This window comes from Urocitellus parryii, chromosome 4 (assembly GCF_045843805.1).
Source record: "Urocitellus parryii isolate mUroPar1 chromosome 4, mUroPar1.hap1, whole genome shotgun sequence".
Classification (NCBI taxonomy): Eukaryota; Metazoa; Chordata; class Mammalia; order Rodentia; family Sciuridae; genus Urocitellus; species Urocitellus parryii.
Genome location: NC_135534.1, coordinates 198689236 through 198706682, shown reverse-complemented (window position 1 = coordinate 198706682; position 17447 = coordinate 198689236). Strand labels below are relative to the sequence as shown.

The 17447-nt window shown below is 50.7% G+C and overlaps 1 protein-coding gene across 3 annotated transcripts in view; it reads left to right on the top strand.

The window, feature by feature from the left end:
- Positions 1-6055, top strand: part of Ttll11 (tubulin tyrosine ligase like 11) — a 238071-nt gene extending 232016 nt beyond the window's left edge. For 2 of the 3 annotated variants that reach the window (XM_026410377.2, XM_077797090.1), the window contains one exon: positions 719-6055. In XM_026410377.2, the coding sequence (XP_026266162.2) occupies positions 719-1011 (293 nt within the window). In that variant the 3' untranslated portion in view covers positions 1012-6055. The remainder of the gene's footprint in view (positions 1-718) is intronic. The other variant, XM_026410378.2, reaches the window with a different exon arrangement.
- The last annotated feature ends 11392 nt before the right edge of the window (positions 6056-17447 follow it).

The following is a 17447-nucleotide window of genomic DNA, read 5'->3' as shown; positions in this document are numbered from 1 at the left end:
CCTTCCTGGGGGCACAGCTCGTCTGGACATAAGGAAGGTTTCACTGAACAGGGGATTTTGAGCTCAGATCCAAAGATGGGTAGAGGTTTATGGGGCAAAGCAGGGGAAGAACATTTCAGGAATACAGTGGAGATCACACGTCGTACGTTCCGGAATATAATTTTGACCTGACAGAAGGGGTGGTTGAACTTTACTTTTTGAGGTAAATTTTACATCTAGCACAATGTGTAAACCTTAAGGCACAACTGGGTGTATTTGGACAAATGCCCGTGCCTGTCTAACCAGTGCCCCCTTGAACATACAGAATTTTGCTGTCGGATTGGGTTTATCTTAATAACTTTCCCCCTTAATTAGAAAAGTAAGGGAGCTGGGCGTTAATGAGGACATTTAACTGTAGTGCCCAGGGACAAGGCCTTGGGCTAGGTTTAAATTCAGACCCTACTCCTTTCTACCAAGGCCTCCCCTCCCCTCTGAGACTCGGTTTTTGTGACTGTATTCAATCTGCTGCAAAGGGCTGGTTAAGGGGGGGATCTATAAATGGCTAAAGAACCCCGGCCAGTGCCAGGGCCCGGTAGGCACTGTGTTTGGAGCCCTGTGGAAGTTTCCAGAATGGCAGCTTGGTGGGGAGACAGGCTCTCTCTCACTAGCAGCTTGTAGCGGGGTCGAGCTTTCCCAGGGCGTCTTCGGAGCACCCTAACACTGGTCTCTCTGTCCGCAGGGATGTGTCTGCAGGCGTTTGTAGAAGCTTTCTTTTTTCTGGCCCAGAGGAAGTTCAAGATGCCGCCACTCCACGAACAGGTGGCCTCGCTGATCGACCTGTGCGAATACCACCTGTCCCTGCTGGACGAGAAGCGCCTGCTGTGCACCCGGGGTGGCTCTGCAGGGAGCCGTCTCTCCCAGGGCAGCTCGCCCCAGGGCGCCTGCCCTGCAGCCCAGCCTGTGGCGGGCAACCCCCCACTCCGCACCAACGGTGCTAGTAAGTGCTCCTATCCCAGACACACTCTGTCCTGAAGGCCTCTTGTCTGCCCAGGAGAAGCGAGTGCCCTTCAGGGCTAAGGGAGCCCCTGGGCTCCTGCCTGTGGGGGACACAGGCCGTGGAGGATCCCACCGGAGGTTCCGGTTCCGTCCCCTGTTCTGCTGCACTCCTGCTTTGCAAGGCTGACTCTTGCCCGCCTTTCTCCCCACGCCTCTTGGAGACCCACCCTGTTTTGGAGCCATCAGTGGACATATGACATCTGAAATGTGACAGATGGCACCTTCTATTCTGGGCTCACAGGAAGCACCAACCAGGGCAAATCTGCTGTGCTTGGGGCGGGAGGGCACAGTCACTCCTGACACGGAGAGCCGCAGAGAGGAAGCTGAGACCCAGAGTGTGCGGGAGCCTCCGAGAGCCACCGGTTAAAGTCTGAGAACATCACGTTCATTTCCTACCACCCATTCTCCAAAAATGAAGTGGAGATACCAAGTAGGCCGACACGAACCTCCCACCCCAATCATGTGCTACACGGGTGTAGTTAACAGATTAGCCTCATTTATTTCATTAGCTTGCCTGTTGCTGCAATGTTTGCTTTGTTACTAATTAAGAAATAATTACGATGTAACTAAGTTAGGCTCCTAGAGCTTATGAGCCAGCAGGAGACTCACAGGCCCTTTTGTTGAGTTTATTTGGCCTTGACCCCAAAGCAGGGATTCCATCTTTAGCCTCCCTGTCCAGATGGTCCTGTGGCCTCAGTGGACCCCTGCAAGGGTGAAGCTCTGGTCCCAAGGACAAGGGCCCCATGTACCTAACACTGTGCTGATAGTTAACAGGAAGGGTAGTGAGCTTCAGAGAAAAGACATGAGACCCAGGTGAGAACCAGGGGAAGCAGGATGTATGTGGAGGGAGGTACACTGTGAGGAACAGATTTTTCAAGACCCCCACCCCCACCCCGTGCCTGCTCTTCTGTACCCTTTGGACAGGACAAATGGAAAGTGAAAGGCCCCAGTAGAGTAGATAGATGTGTCAGGGCACCCTTGTCATCAGCTGGGGACTGCAAAGAGTCTTTTAAACAGAGCTCTAGCTTGACACGTCCCCAGGTGGGTCTTCAGAAAGTGCTGGCTTGCCAAAATGGAGAGCAATCTTCAAGCCTAAAACCAACCAAGTCCACTGGATTGGGGTTGGGGTAGGAAACAATGAGGCTGAATTTCAGCCACCTGGTTTGGGATGATATAAAAATGTCATCACTCATGGTGAGAGATGTCCTCCTCACCCCCACCTGCCCATGATATGCAAGCAGGTCACTGTCAGTTCTGGAGCCCCTAGTGCTGGAAGGAGGCCCCTCTTCTGTGGACAGGCCCCTGGGGAAGCCCCGTGTTCTGGAGGACGTGGAATCTTGTCTGTGACTCTTAGGGAAATGAGGTTGCCATCATGAGAGCCAGCGAGGCTGGGCAGGCCCAGAGACCCCTGAGTGCAGAGCTCAGGGTCCCCTGCACGGGGCTGCAGCCCATTCTTAGAAGGGCCCTGGGGATCCACCCCAGCTCTTCTCCCCCAGCCCTGCCTGCCCTTTGGCCTCCTCCTACTGCTGTCCATGAGCTGAGCTCCTGAAGGGCCAGGCTTCCAGGGGGTGTGGCAAGAAGGTGTAAGAAGATGGTCTCAGCCTGGGCTCCTTTAGGACAGGTACATCCAAGTCTAAGTCCGTGGAGTGTCCAGGGAGGACGACGACTTCCAGAGAACAGACTGATTGGCCCAGTCCACGCCTTCCACAGGTGCCAGTCTTGCCCCTTTTGGTGTCCCTGTCCAGCTTCCTCATGTCTTGTGTGGTGACCTTGCCTGTGCCTGTCCTTCCAGCCCCCAGGGAAGTAGGCTCCATTTCCTGTATTCGGGAAAGGAGTCTTGTCCCCACTGGCCTGGGCTGGACGGAAGCCTACAGTGGGGGCTGCAAGATGCACGGGTTCAGGGCAGTTGTTAGAAGTGCTGGGCCCTGTGGGCAGAGCAGGGCCTTCTGGAGAGCAGAGCCGCAGGCCCTGAATAACCCTCTTTGGTTCCTCTTATTCCTCCTCATGAACTCTGTCTACTCTCCCAGCTCCACCCTCAACTCTTGCCTGGACTTCATTGGTGTCCAGGCTGCTCAGCCCCTCCCACCACCCTCCATCTCTATAGGTTAAGGGCATGGAGAGCCACAGATGACAAAGCTGTCCCCAGGGAGGCCCTCCCTTCCTATTCACGCCTGGACACCAACCCTCCTGGCCAGGCTCTCCCAGGGCTCTTTGTATCTGTCATTGTCAGACAGGAAGAGAATGTACCATTTCCCACCCATGGGAAGGTGCCAGCAGGGACCTGCTCTTGTCCCCACCCTGCTGCTCCTGCTCCCTTGGTCCTCTGAACAATGGTGAATAGTGGCTCCCTTCAAGGTCCAGCTCTAATACCCCACAGCCGTCCCCCATGCAGAAAGAACAGCTCCCACTGCATCCATCTGAGACCCTAGGAAGTCCCTCTGTTACCACGCCCACCCGGGGGCACAGAGGGAGGCCCCTGGAGGTGCTTGTTGAAGTTACAGGATCCTAGCAGCCCAAGGGAGGAGGCTCCTTGACGGTTCCTTCTCTCCTTGGCCTGCAGATGCCCTCCAGAATCTTGGTTTTCTGCGCCTTGCCAAGCCTGTTTGCTGAACACCTCAACATTCCCAGCTGCCTGGTCTTTTCCCCCGAGCATGGCAGTCATCCCATAAGCTCCCACCCCACCCTAGTTGACTTTTCTGGCCCTGGGAATCTTTCTGTGTGCCCCAGCTCAGATCTTGGCCCTGTCTCCCCACCTTTCATCCCTGGAGATGGAGGACGGTGCTCATCATGGCTGCTCAGTCCAGCAGCCAGCCCGTCTCTCCCCCGACACCAGCAAGCGGGATGTTTATTTCAGAGAAGTTCATCCTGCTGGGAGAGCAGATAATATGGGAGTGGGACCAGACAGGGCCAGGGAGGACTAGACATTTGGAATGGTGTCCTGTGCCTTTCTGGAACCGACTCCCTTTCCTGCGTGAATTAAACAACGTATGTTCAGGGCCTCTCCGTTCACAAAGTCCTTTCATATCCATCTTCTCATTTGATCCCATGACCCATAGAAGGGTAAGGGTCATCATCACTCTCTTTTCTGATGTCCAGGAGGTCACCTGGCTTGTCCAAGGTCTCCAGCCTAGTGAAGGACGGAGCCAGGAATCATACCAAGGACCCTGGCCCCAGAGCCACGTTCTTTCCTCTTGGCCCCATTGAGCAGATGTGGAAAGCCACATTTCGGAGGACCTGACGTTTGCCCAGCAAATACACAGGCGTTGTGAGGGCGAGGGGCTGTCTGACCTGCTCTTGACCCCCTGCGCCCTTCAGGAAGGCTCGGCGGGCCACACAGACCAGACAGGAAGAGCTCCAGGCCTTCAGCCACCAAACAGGGACACAATATCCTCTCTCACTTCATCTTGGGAACATTAGGTGAGATAATGGAAAGCATAATAAATGCGAGAGAGTTTTGTAAACCAAAGTGCTACTAAAATGCAATGTCACCTTCAGCCTGGCTTCTGGTTTCCTACAAAGTAGAGCGGGAGGAAGGTAAAAGCTTCCCTGAGTGATGTCCGAAGACAGATGAAGCCAAAGTGGTCAGCTCCTCTCCCCTCCCTCCTCCCCCTCCCTGCATCCTCACATATTTAAAGATAGTCACAGCCTGAAACACGGTCCCTGCTGTTCCTCTGACGTCTGGAATTTTCTTTGTGATTGGCAAAGTGTTAACTCCAAAATAGCTTAATTTTTTTTCTCTTACATTTCTTGACTAATGTCCTAAACCTCCTCGTCCCTGTAATTGAGACCTTCAGTGTTCAAGCACCTTTTCTCCAAGTTCAGAAGCGATGCACTCTCCCATCAGGGAGCTGGCACTCCCAGGGTCCGAGAGAGCTGTCCCCACTCAGTGAGGGGGATCCGCCACAGTGCGTTGTAACCTAAAATCCACCTCGATGAGATTGATATTTTTTGTCAGTCTCCTATTTGGTTTGATGAATGCAAGAGAAATGTTCCCACATGGATTATAAATTTTTTCCTTACAAAATAAGCCCATTTTTGCAGACAAAGGAACTCCACAGAATAGTCAGCATGTTCAATTGCCTTCGTCTCTTGTAACCAACTGTCTTAACTAGAAAAACCATACAGCATCTCTCTCTCTCTCTCTCTCTCTCTCTCTCTCTCACACACACACACACACACACACACACACACACACACACACACACACCATGAGTTTGGGTATAAAATGGTAAAATCACCCATGTTACCCTCATTTCTGGCAGTTTGCTCCTGAGTCTGATTTAAAGAACACAGGAAGAAGGGCTCTGTGCAGCCCCAGGCCGCTCAGCAAGAGGCTCCTGGGAGGCACTTCCTCCCACATGAAGGAAAGTGTCTGCTGAGATTCCAACCAGGTTTATCGTCCTGGCCCCTGGACATGGCTCCTCACTCTGGCTCCCCCAGGACCCACCCAGACTTCAGGGATATTTTCCCTTCAGAACATCTTGCATCAGAAGGAAGAATCCTAGAGGAGGCCATGAACTGTTCTAGAAGGATGGAGGTCTCTGGAGCCAGACCTGAGTCTGATTTTGCTCTGCCTGTTACCCTCTCCACGAGGGAATCCTGGCCCAGTGACTTCCCCGCCCTGACCCCTGTTCCTTGCCTGTGCAGCAGAGATCATGTCATACGGATGCCAACAACCTGGCGGGGGACTTGGCACCTGGGAAGTGTCTTCTAAACGTCTGTTGAGAGCAGGCCTGGTCTGCATATGCTGAAGCCCAGGCTTGTGGGGAACACTGCTGCTGCCCCATCAGCCCCTGCTCTGAGGAGGCTCCTGCGGGTCTGGCAAGACCCCATGGGCTCAAGCCCTCCTCCCCAGAGCCCAGCTCTGCCTCCAAGAAGCTGCTGCTCCTGCCTCTTAAAAGCCTTTAAAAATTCTTTATTAAATTTTCATGGCGCATGAAGTCAAGGTTCTGTTACTTGGCCTCAGTTGTCTTGGTAACTTCGTAAAATGCAATAATAAAACGAAGCTGAGTGTTGCTAACCACAGGCTCATTGTATAAATGGCTGCGGAGTATTGACAGTTTCTTCTGCATGATGATCTCTGACAGCAAATCCACCGGGGTGGACAGTGCTTGTTCATTTTGGGTCAATTGGTGAGAAAAGGGCACCTTTTAATTTCTTCTCCCCTCACAGTCAATGTTTGCCTGGGAAGCTAACTACTGCCTCTAGGAGGAGACCTGGGGGAGGAGAGGGAGGAGTTTGGGAAATCTTGCAACCTTTGATCTGCTGGGGAAGGGCCTGCCCCTAGAGTGATGCCACATGTCAGAGACTGTGGCAGGGACACCTGTCCCTGAGAGAAAGGACAACCCTTGTGGCTCCGTGTGTGTGGCAGTCACTGTGTGGACTTGGGCTAAGCAGGTGTGCTCTGTAAGTTTTAGTGCCGCTAGGACTGCACCACCGAGGCCCCTCCCGGTACTGCACCTGGGCTCTGTCCCCAGGAGCAGAGGCTTCACCCCCTCCCAACGCCTCCTCCCCCTCAGCCCTCTGGGAGCGACATATGTTCGCTCTGAATATTTCCCAGACTCTGGACCACCCGGTGGTAAGTGGAAAGCAGATGGCCTGGAGTTAAAAATAAAGTGAGACCCCAGCTCCCTGGAAAGCTCCACCCCCCTGTGGCATCAGAGACATGCACGTTTCACACAGTCCCGCGGGGTGGGAAGCCACCTAGGCAGGCACCTCCTCGGGTTCCTCGTGGTTGTCGTTTTATGAAATATTCAGATCCTGTCCGGGCCTCGGGCCTCTCCTCTGTGTGCCAGCCCTTCAGTCCTGGGTTCCTGTGTCAAGATGGTGGCTCTGCAGTGTGGTAGAGCTGTCATCCCCCGTCTGCTGCCGAAGCCTACATTTGCCTGCCAGGAGTCCCAGAGCCAGGCGGGGAGGAGGCAGCCACAGCAGCCTGCGGGTCCACCCTGCCTCAGCCCTCTGCCTCCAGCACAGGTGTGTCTTTGGGGATTGAGTGGAGATGGTTGAGTCCAGAAGGGCCCTTGCACCCTGCTGCCGCCCACAGGAGCCCTGGGCATTAGGTGGTGGCCCTCAGGGTCCGGCCGCACCTCTGCCTTGAACCCAAGCAGCTCCAGCTCCCCTCCAGGCGTGAAGGGCTTCAGGGTAAGGCAGGACTGCAGTGAGGCCTCTCCATTTGACCAATGAGGCAAGGGAAGCCCAGAGGGCCCAAGGCCCTGGTCCCTGTGCCCAGCCAGGAAGGGACAGGAGCGAAGGCCTCTTCAGTGAAGGATTCTGTTTCACTCTGATCACAGGAAGCAGCCAAAGTCAGCACCAGCCCTCAGCCATCGCTCCATCAAACACTCACTACAGAGGGAGCCCAGAGGCTCAGGCTCCAGGCTTCACAGCAGGATTCCGCTCTTACCTGATTTGTCTGTTTGGATTGCACTTAAGGCAGAAGTCTCAAATGCTATCTTCATCTTTCCAACTTTTTACCTGTGAGATAAATGACAGTTTTTTTACAAAGCTGGGAGCCTAGGAAAATTTAATTCTCCAAGGTCATGACCACCAAGCACTTCTCCCAGCCACCTGAGCCCAGCCACGATCCTGGGCACTGCCTGAACCACTGTGGCTCCTAATGTTGGGTGTATCATGCTGGCCGTGGTGCGAGACTCTGGGCCAGTCCACTCCAGAGCTCAAGAGAGGAGCTGGCCCCCCCGATTGTATTGGCATCAATCCATTTAGGCTGCCATAACAAAGTGCCATAAGTTGGGTGGCTTATAAATAACAGAAATTTATTTCTCCCAGTTTGGGAAGATGGAAGTCCAAGATCAGTAAGCCAGCATTCTCAGGTTCCCATGAGGGCCCTCTTCTAGGCTGCAGACTGGCATCTTCTCGCTATATCCTTCTCTGGCAGAAAGAGAGCTCTCGGGGGTCCCTATTATAAGGGCATGAATCTCCACCCCCTGACATAATCACAGAGGCCCCCACCTCCTAATCCCATCACTGGGGGTGAGGAGTTCATCAAATTAATGGGGAGGAGAGGCAAACATTTAGTCCATTGCAACTGGCTTTTCTCACTCCAGTGGGATGATTTGGGAGAACTTGGAGACCAGCACTGAGCTTACCTCTTGCTTAACTCTGATCAAGAGACACTGGTTGTGCTGGCATAAAACAGGGCCCAGACTGATGGGCAGAAGCACCGGCATGGCCCAAAGAGGCCAGCGGAAGCCCCCATGTATCTGAAGCCTCTGGCTTTAACTTTAAAAGTCCTGTGAATAATGCACTCTACTCCGTATCATATCCTTATTTTAGTTAGGTAGGTTAAGCTCTACTGAGATAATAAATAAACTGAACCAGCAGAGGTTTGTTTCTTGTACATGCAGATGTTGCCACAGGTAAAGTGGCCCTCCAGGATGATTCTCCTCCACTTGGCTCCAGCTGCTTCCAGCCCGCATTCTTCCATGTTCGTGGCCTCCAGTTGCCTCAGCAAAGAAAAGACAGAGGATGACAGGGTGCTTGCTCAGAGTGCAGCCAACTCCACCTCTATCCACACACCCTTGGCCAGAATGCTGCCACCTAGCCTGTACCAAGATGTACAGGGGTATGTGTCCTCCAGACCCCAAGAGAAAAGAGTGAAATGGGACTGGGTGATCACAAAGATAATATTGGTTTTCCACTATACATATTTCTCTTTTTTTAACAATATCTTTATTTTTTTTATTTTATGTGGTGCTGAGGATCGAACCCAGTGCCTCATGCATGGTAGGCGAGCGCTCTACCTCTGAGACACAACCCCAGCCCCACATATTTCTTTTAATATAATTGTCTCTCTCCCTCTTAACCTTCAAGTAAAATGGCTGCTCCAAGAAAAGAGCTAATTTTATCATTTGGCTGCTCAGAGCACCCCCGCCCCAACACACAGCCATTCTGGGTATCCATCAGGGGCTGGTTCTAGGGTTCCCCAAGGGTGCCAGAATCACCTACCACACCTCTTCCCAGACTAAAATAGGACATGTGCTCACACATTTATACGACCCACAGCTGGAGAGAAACACAGAAGCGCACCCATAGATACCCCCTCGAGTCCCAAGGGGCAGTTGTACCGACCCACACCAACACATGGCACAACCCTCAGCCAGTACACTCTTCTCTTGGTATCCGCGTGGATTGGTGCCAGAGCCCCCCACTGATTCCACAATTTGATATAACATAGTGCGGTGCTGGGAATAGCTTCTACATATCCTCCTTATACCTTAAATGATCTCTAGCTGGGTGAGATGGTGCACACCTGTAATCCCAGTAACTCGGGAGTCTGAGGGAGGAGAATCCAGGTTTGAGGCCAATCTCAGCAATTTAGTGAGGCCTTGTCTCAAAATAAAAAAATAAAAACTCTGGGGATGTGGCTCAGTAGTAAGGCGCACATGGATTCCATCCCTAGTACTAATATTATATATTATTATATATATATAATCTCTAGATCTCTTATAATAACCAATGTGACAAATGCTATGGAAATGGTTGTTACACTGTACTGTTTAGGGACTAAGAATGAGGAAAAAAAAGGGGCGACTTGTTTGGTAAAGGATGCTGTTATTTGTGGGGATATTTTTGATCCTCTATTGGTTGATTCCTCAGAGGCAGAATCCACGCATCCCGAGAGCTAACTGTGTCCATCACCCAGTTTACAGAGGGAAGGAAGCACTCGACATTACTGCAGGTCAGAAAGTCCCTCCACTCCAACCACTCGAAGCCATCAACATGTGAGCACACAAACATCAGGACGTCCAAAGCATCTACTCCAAAGTTCAAGCTCCCGACCCCCAGTCTGGAAAGAGGCTACCTACAGGGATGCAGGTTTCAATTCAGGGTCCCCAAATACCACTCTTCAATTCTTGGTCTGTGCTCACACACAGTATGAAGTGGTTCCTAACAGCAGGGGAGGGGACAAAAGTAGTGGTAAGAGAGGGGTCTAAGCACAGGGGCAAAAGCCCTCTTTCTCGTACCTGGTCCTGAACATGCTCTGGTTTTTCATTTCCGGTTATTTCTTGGACATTATTGCAGACACCATGGAAGTGGGCCTCTGGTTTTGTTTTTGAGGCAGGTCTTGTTATGTTGCCCAGGTTGGTTCCAACTCCTGGGCTCAAGTGATCCTCCTGCCTCAGCTTCCCCAGTAGCTGTGACTCCAGGTGTGCACCACCACGCCCAGCCAGGGCCTCGGTTTTTAATGACACCTTAGTGTGCCACCGTACCATACACTGTGATTGCTTCTAGTTGACTTTGCTGATGGATTTAGATCATCTCCAGTTTCCTGTTACTATACAAAGCATCGCAGGGACAGTTGCTGCACATGCATCTTTATGTGTGTGGACCATGTTGTCCTGAAGGTTGAATTACTAGGTCAAAGTGTACACGCGTTTTATTTTATTTTTTTGTGTGGTGCTGGGGATTAAGCCTGGGGTCTCACACAGGCTAGGAGAATGCTCTACCACCACCGAGCGACAGCCCCACCCCTGTGCATTTTAAATTGGGGAGCTCAATTGTCCTCAAAGAGGTTGGACCTGTTTTCAGCTCCACCAGCAATGTAGTATGAGAGAGGGCCAGTTCCCCGTCTTCTCCTGCACAGTGTATTGTCAGAACGTTAACTTTTGCCAATTGATGGATGAAAAACATGGCATCATCTCATTATAGATTTAATTTTCACGTCTCGTGTTGTGAATGCGGCCAAGACTCTTTTGTGTGTGCTTAAAAGCCATTAGTGTTTCCTTTCTCTGTGAACTGGCTGCTCATCCTCTTGCTCATTTTCCTCCTGATCTTCTTGTTGATTTGTAGCATCTCTTTGCAGATGAAAAGAATTGGACTTGTGTCGTAGTTTTGCAAAATCTGTATTCTGCATGGGCCTTTGTCTGGAGCCAACTGTCTCCCTGCCTCCTTCCCACTCTCCAAAAGCTGCAGTGGCCGTTCCGAACCACCAAGCTGATCACGTCCTGCCCCCCTGCCTCCACCAGGACCCAGCTCGACTCCTCACCCTGTTTGGGGGTGCTTCTCACTTGGGACCCAGCTCCCCCACAGTCCACATAAAGGTTGTGCTCCTCACAGGAAGTCAGTGACACACTGGGAAGGCTCTAAGTGGCGCCCCCTGCAGGGGAACCCGGGGCAGCCCTGCTGAGTTCCACAGCCCTCAGCTCCCTGCTCCTCCTGTGTTCCACCATTCCACAAATGCCCCTTGCTCCCCCATCTCTCCAGTGCTAGGTCTAGTCACCTCCTTTGGCCCCTCATGTCCCTCTCTCCTGTGGGCCTGGTGGGTTTCTGACTCACCCAGCAGTCAATGGTCATTTCCTCTGCAGGGCCCACCCTGCTCTCTCAGGCTGGCTTCCCCTGCCTTGGAACTGCCTCAGCCCTTGTGTGTTCCTTACTCACCTCATTGTGAATCTCTACATCCACTCTCCAGGGCTGCACTCCTTTCTGTCTGAATCCCAGGTACTAGGAAATGTGTGTGGAATGAATGAATGAATGAGTGGGTGAATGAATGAATGGATGAGTGGGTGAATGAATGAATGGATGAGTGGGTGAATGAATGAATGGATGAGTGGGTGAATGAATGAATGGATGAGTGGGTGAATGAATGAATGGATGAGTGGGTGAATGAATGAATGGATGAGTGGGTGAATGAATGAATGGATGAGTGGGTGAATGAATGAATGGATGAGTGGGTGAATGAATGAATGGATGAGTGGGTGAATGAATGAATGGATGAGTGGTTGAATTAATGAACGAGTGGGTGAATGAATGAATGGTTGAGTGGGTGAGTGAATGAAGGCAACTTCTGACTACAGAACTTAGTGGACACAGAGACAAGGGGTGAAGGTCCAGAATCTCTTCAGTCTTCTCAGCCTAATATGAAGTTGTACACTTATTTACCAAACAAAAACAAAAACAAAACCACTTCGTAAAATGCAAATTTTAAAAAACACAGAGGATGATCCTTCCCAGGTAATCAAGGTCTGCTTTGCCGTGTGCAGTGAAGTCCTTTCAATCCACTAGGGCTGATGCCCTGCAGGTCGCAAATGAAGGCCTTACTAGAGAACAGCCCCTCTGCCTTCCCACCCACCCACTCAGGGTCATAGGAGGACCCTTCCTGGTATGCAGGGTCCCTTGGGATGTAGAGCCTACACCAGACCCTCCTTTCCATAAGCAGGCTTCGTACCCCCAGCCTACCTCCTCAGGTGGAGAAGGAAGGTGTTTCCCCTCTCCTTTCTGTCACCACGACCCCCGAGCACCAGCAGGGCCTTCTGCCACTCCACCCCTCTGCTGTCCCACCTGCCTCATGCCTCTGTCCCAGCGGTCAGTGTCTCTCCTGCATGCTGGGGGACCCTTGGCCATGTGGGTCAGACGAGGGCGTCCCTGCTCCACCTTCCTCTGCGGCTTCTGCTGCTATGAGGAGTAAGACTGAGTCCCCTCCTGGCCCCTCTGACCCACCGCAGGCTGGGGCCTGTGCCTCTGCGGCCCCCACCTCCTCCCCATTCAGTAAGTCCCGTGTGCCTCTGTGTGCCAGCACACGCCATCCCTGGTGGAGTGGATACCACAGATGTGGCCCCTGTGGGCCTGGAGCCGCAAGTTCAGGGAAGCTCTTGCTGGCAGACGGGTCAACTAAGGCATGGGGGTTCCTTTATACTAGAAAGGGTTCGAAGGATGGCACCATCAGGGCTGTGTTTGTTTGCTTAGTTTGGTTTCAATTTTTTTTTTCAATACAGAGGAGGGAACCCAGGGGTGCTCTGGCACTGAGCCACATCCCAGCCCTTTTTTTATTGTATCTTGGGACAGGGTCCTGCTAACCTGCAAGGCTGGCTTCAAAGGATCGATCCAGCTGGGCATCACTGTGTCCCACAGGGCTGTGTTTTTAAAGGTGACAGAGCTTACAATTTGTGAGGACCAAGAGTGGGCAGGTGCCATGTCTGGGCCAGAGGTGCCACAACGGCATCCTGGGTGTGGCTCTGGAGGTGAAGGGCACAGACTCCAGAGGTTTTAAGGAGGCAAAATGGACACATGTCTAGTGGCAGTTGCTCACCTGCCATCTGTCTCCCTGTTGGACCTCAGCTCTGTGAGCAGAGCCCAGTTCACCCTGTGGGAAGCTGCGTTCATAGCATCAGAATGTGGCCGGCCACACAGTGGGCGGAGTATTCCAGAAACGAATGGATGGTAAGGGAGAAAGGGAATAATAGATGAATGGATGGATTTAACAGATGGGGACACTGATGCTCAAAGCAGGGAGGGGGCAGTAGATCACCTGGGGCAAGGGACAGTGACCCAGCAGGACCCTGAGTAAGGCCAGGGGCTTCTGCCTGGCCCCCGGGGCAGTGTGAAATCCCGTCCCCTCCCACTTCACTCACAAATACCTGTTTTCGTTACTTGTCATTTCCACACACACCCACAGGCAGGAATACGCACTGTCCCAATAAATAAATCTGGGCCACTTTTCAGCCTCGTTTCACGTCCCCGGGAAGGCTGGGTCACGTGGCATCCAGCGGCAGCCCATTAGCCGACAGGCTGAAGCATATCATATTGAATTCCACGGCCCGAGGAGCCCGTGAGACCCCGTGCTGCTCTGAAATCTGCACTGATTTATTAGAATGCAATTGTGCTGCTTACTTCCTGTAATGAACACATCGCCCCCTCCTCTTGCCACGACTCTTTTTTCCAAACCTTCACCAGGGAGACAGGAGCATAAGAATCTTGAACCCATCCCCTGCTGCAGTTCAAAGGGAAAGGGATGACACAGGAGGCGATCGTGACAGCAGAGGCTGAACTTGAGTACGAGTCGCAGAGAGATCATCTCAAGGCACTGCACTGTCTTCATGTCCCTACCCATGCCCCTCTGCCCCGACTGCTTGCCCCGACCCCTGCTGCAGCAGGACCTATGAACGGACAGGCTCAGGTCCTGTGGCCCATAGTCTGCCTCAGCCCACGGCAGCTCCTTGGGAACCACAGGCCTGGGCTTCTGCCTTCTGCTCACAACCCAACCCCCATCACACCTCCTCACACACTAAACAGGACCCCTGCTCACACTGGTATATCAACCACACTGGGACAGAAACACTCGTGGATTCCCACCTACATCCCAAGAGGTAGGCCACACCTGCCCAAGTCAACACCTGGCACACCCACCTCCTAGGACAGTGGCCCTCAGTGTCTAAGGAGGATTGATTCCAAAGCACCTGCGGATCTCCAAACTGGAGGATGCTCAGGTCTATTATATAAAACAGCACAGCAACTGCATGTAACCCACATCTTCCTGTCTCCTGGAAATCATTTCTAAATTACTCATGACACCTAATGCAATGCAAATACTATGGAAATCATTATATTGTATATTTTAGGGAATGATGACAAGAAGAAAAAGTCTGCACATGTTCTGCACAGATGTAATTGTTTTTTCAAATAATTCTGATATATGGTGGTTAGATCCACATTGCCAAACCTTTAGATACACAGGGAAAACTGTGTAATCAATACTCTCTCTCTCTCTCTCTCTCTCTCTCTCTCTCTCTCTCTCTCTCTCTCACACACACACACACACACACACACACACACACGTACAAGTATTTTGAACTTCCAAGCAATAGATAAGTTTTGGGTATTTCTAATTTTATTGCTTTGAGGTTAAGAAATATGGACTTTCCCTTATTGAACCTACTATGTGCCAAACAGAATGTCTGAGTAAACACAAATCTGAATAATCATGGGCCCCTCGGCCTAATAAAAGAGAAGATAAAGACATTGACATTGACACTCTGATGTGACACTGCCACCACAGAAATCCCAGGGCCTACATTTTCTTTAACATATCTCATATATTTCTCTCTACTTAGGTTGATTTCTTTGCTGTTTCTGTTACCCAAACATTGCTGAACCAATCAAAAAGAATTTTGGTCAGCTATCTTCATTTGGTTCTCTCGCATTATTCGTGTGGATGAGCGGACTCTCATTTATTTACTGGCCATTTGTATTTCTTCCCTTTCAGTTCGCCATTTCTGCTTGCTTCTTCTGCTGGAACGACGGTCTCCCTTTTCAAACTTGCGACTCTTTGTCTCTTGCATTCTTCTTGGGTGACCCCCAAGCTGTCCTTCCAGAATGGTTTCCTACTGTGCCTCTGCACATCAGCACTGGGGGGTGACGCTGTAGGCTGGTTCCTTCCTCTGAGCAGCACAGTCCAGTTCATCGAAAGAGCATCGTTTGAACCGCTCCAGATTCCCTCAAGACCCAGGAAGGGGCCTCCTGTCCCTGTCGTGCTGCGAGTGACTCGGTGTAGCCTGAAAGCAAAGGAGACTCACTAGGGCCTGTGGAGGGGATGGTCCAAAGAGGAAGCTCCCTGCCAATCTTCCTTTCAGGCTGGCAGGCCATTTGCTCCTGGGTTGTGCCCTGCTTGGGGTGGAGCAGAGTGAGGAGCAGCCCACTCTCTCCTCCAGACCACAGTCCTCCTGAGCTTTGCCTTCCCCGATACACGAAGATCCATGGCACTGGAGCTGTTGGTGCAAATCATGATCTCTGGAGTGCACATGTGCACAGAGGTCCATTCATAGTGTGTGTGTGTGTGTGTGTGTGTGTGTGTGTGTGTGTGTGTAAACATACTGAGGAAGCTGAGGCAGGAGGATCTTGAAAATTCAGACTAGCCTGGACAACTTAGCAAGATCCCCAACAACTTGGCAAGACCCTGTCTTAACATTTTTTTAAAGGGTGTGGGATTTAGCTCAGTGGTAAAGCACTCTTGGGTTCAATCCCCAGTATCACAACAGCAACAATATAGAGCCTGTTAGGCCAGAAAGTAAGAAATGGTCAGAAACAATATTGGAGCATGTCAGCAGGACCCGGGCACCAGCCTGGGGGGCTCCCGGGGGCCAAACCTGGGACTGTTGGAGTGCCAAAATAATTAAGTAGAATAATGAATGATAAACTCTTAACAATGGGAATTTACAAGTACATGCTGGAGGTACCTAAATCAGCCCGTGGGGGAAGAGGTCCACTGCTGACAGTAGAATTATGAGGGTCAATTCTGTGGTGGAGTGTGTAAGGGGGCGGGGGACCAGCTTTTGCAATCATGGTAGTAAAGACAGGATCAATTAAGAATCATTCATGGTTACTAAATCCAAGGGGGCTTTTTGATGGGAACAGGATGAAACAAAGAAGCAGTAATTATGCAGCAGAGACGTTAGAGCCACGATCAGGTGACCAAAATTAACATCAGCCATGAAGGACAGATGGGCACCTCATGCCTCTGCGGTGTCACTCTGAGAAGGTCTCAATATGCTCTATGTGGGGTTTTGGCCAGGAATGAAAAGCCAGAAACTAGTCACAAGGAAACCAGATAAATGCAACATTCTATTTCTATTAAAAAAGCAAAGGGCAAAGGTGCTGAGAATAGTTGGCTGCATCCTCCCTAAATGTCATCGTCATCAAAGACCCAAAAAAGCCACAGAAATGTTCCAGATTAAAAGAGGCTTAAGAGACATGACCACAAAATGTGCCCCGACCCTGGACTGAATCCTATACTGGAGGGAAAGTGGACTGTCAAAGGACACTGTTGGTTCAGCTGCAAAAACCAGAATGCCAACATTAGATGAGCAGTGTTCCACATGAGCCACGCCGTGGTGGGGTAAGACATCCTTAATCTTCGTAAATGCATGCGACAGAAGTATTTAGGGGCAAAGGGCCATGACATATGTAAGTCATACACAAGTCCTCTTTTAAGGACTTCAGGAAAAAATTGCAAATAGACTAAAAATGTTAATAGGAGATTCTGGGTAAAAGACACATGCATGAGTGTTCTCTATACTGCTGAGCTTAGCAACTTGGATGTAAACTTGAACTTGTTTTCTTTCTTCTTTTTTTTTTTTTTAAGAGAGAGACAGAGACAGAGAGACAGAGAGAGAGACAGAGAATTTTTAATATATATTTATTTATTTAAGGTTTTTTTGGTGGATACAACATCTTTGTTGGTATGTGGTGCTGAGGATCGAACCCGGGCCGCACGCATGCCAGGCGAGCGCGCTACCGCTTGAGCCACATCCCCAGCCCAACTTGAACTTGTTTTCAAATCAAGAGTTAAGAAAAATGAAACTTTCAGATTCCCAAACTCAAAATGTATGTATGTATGTATGTATGTATGTATGTATTTTATTAGTTGTTGATAGACCTTTATTTATTTATATGTTGCTGAGGATTGAACCCAGTGCCTCACACATGCCAGGCAAGTGCACTAACACTGAACCACAAGCCCCAGCCCTTAACATTTATTTTTTAAAAAAAGTATAATCATTAAAAAGAAAAATAATGAAAGAACAATGGGAAAAAAATTGTTAAATTCATAATAAATCATGTCCACAACCTACTATTAAGGGAAAAGCAACCTTCTTTTTTTTGGGGGGGGGGTCCTGTGTAGT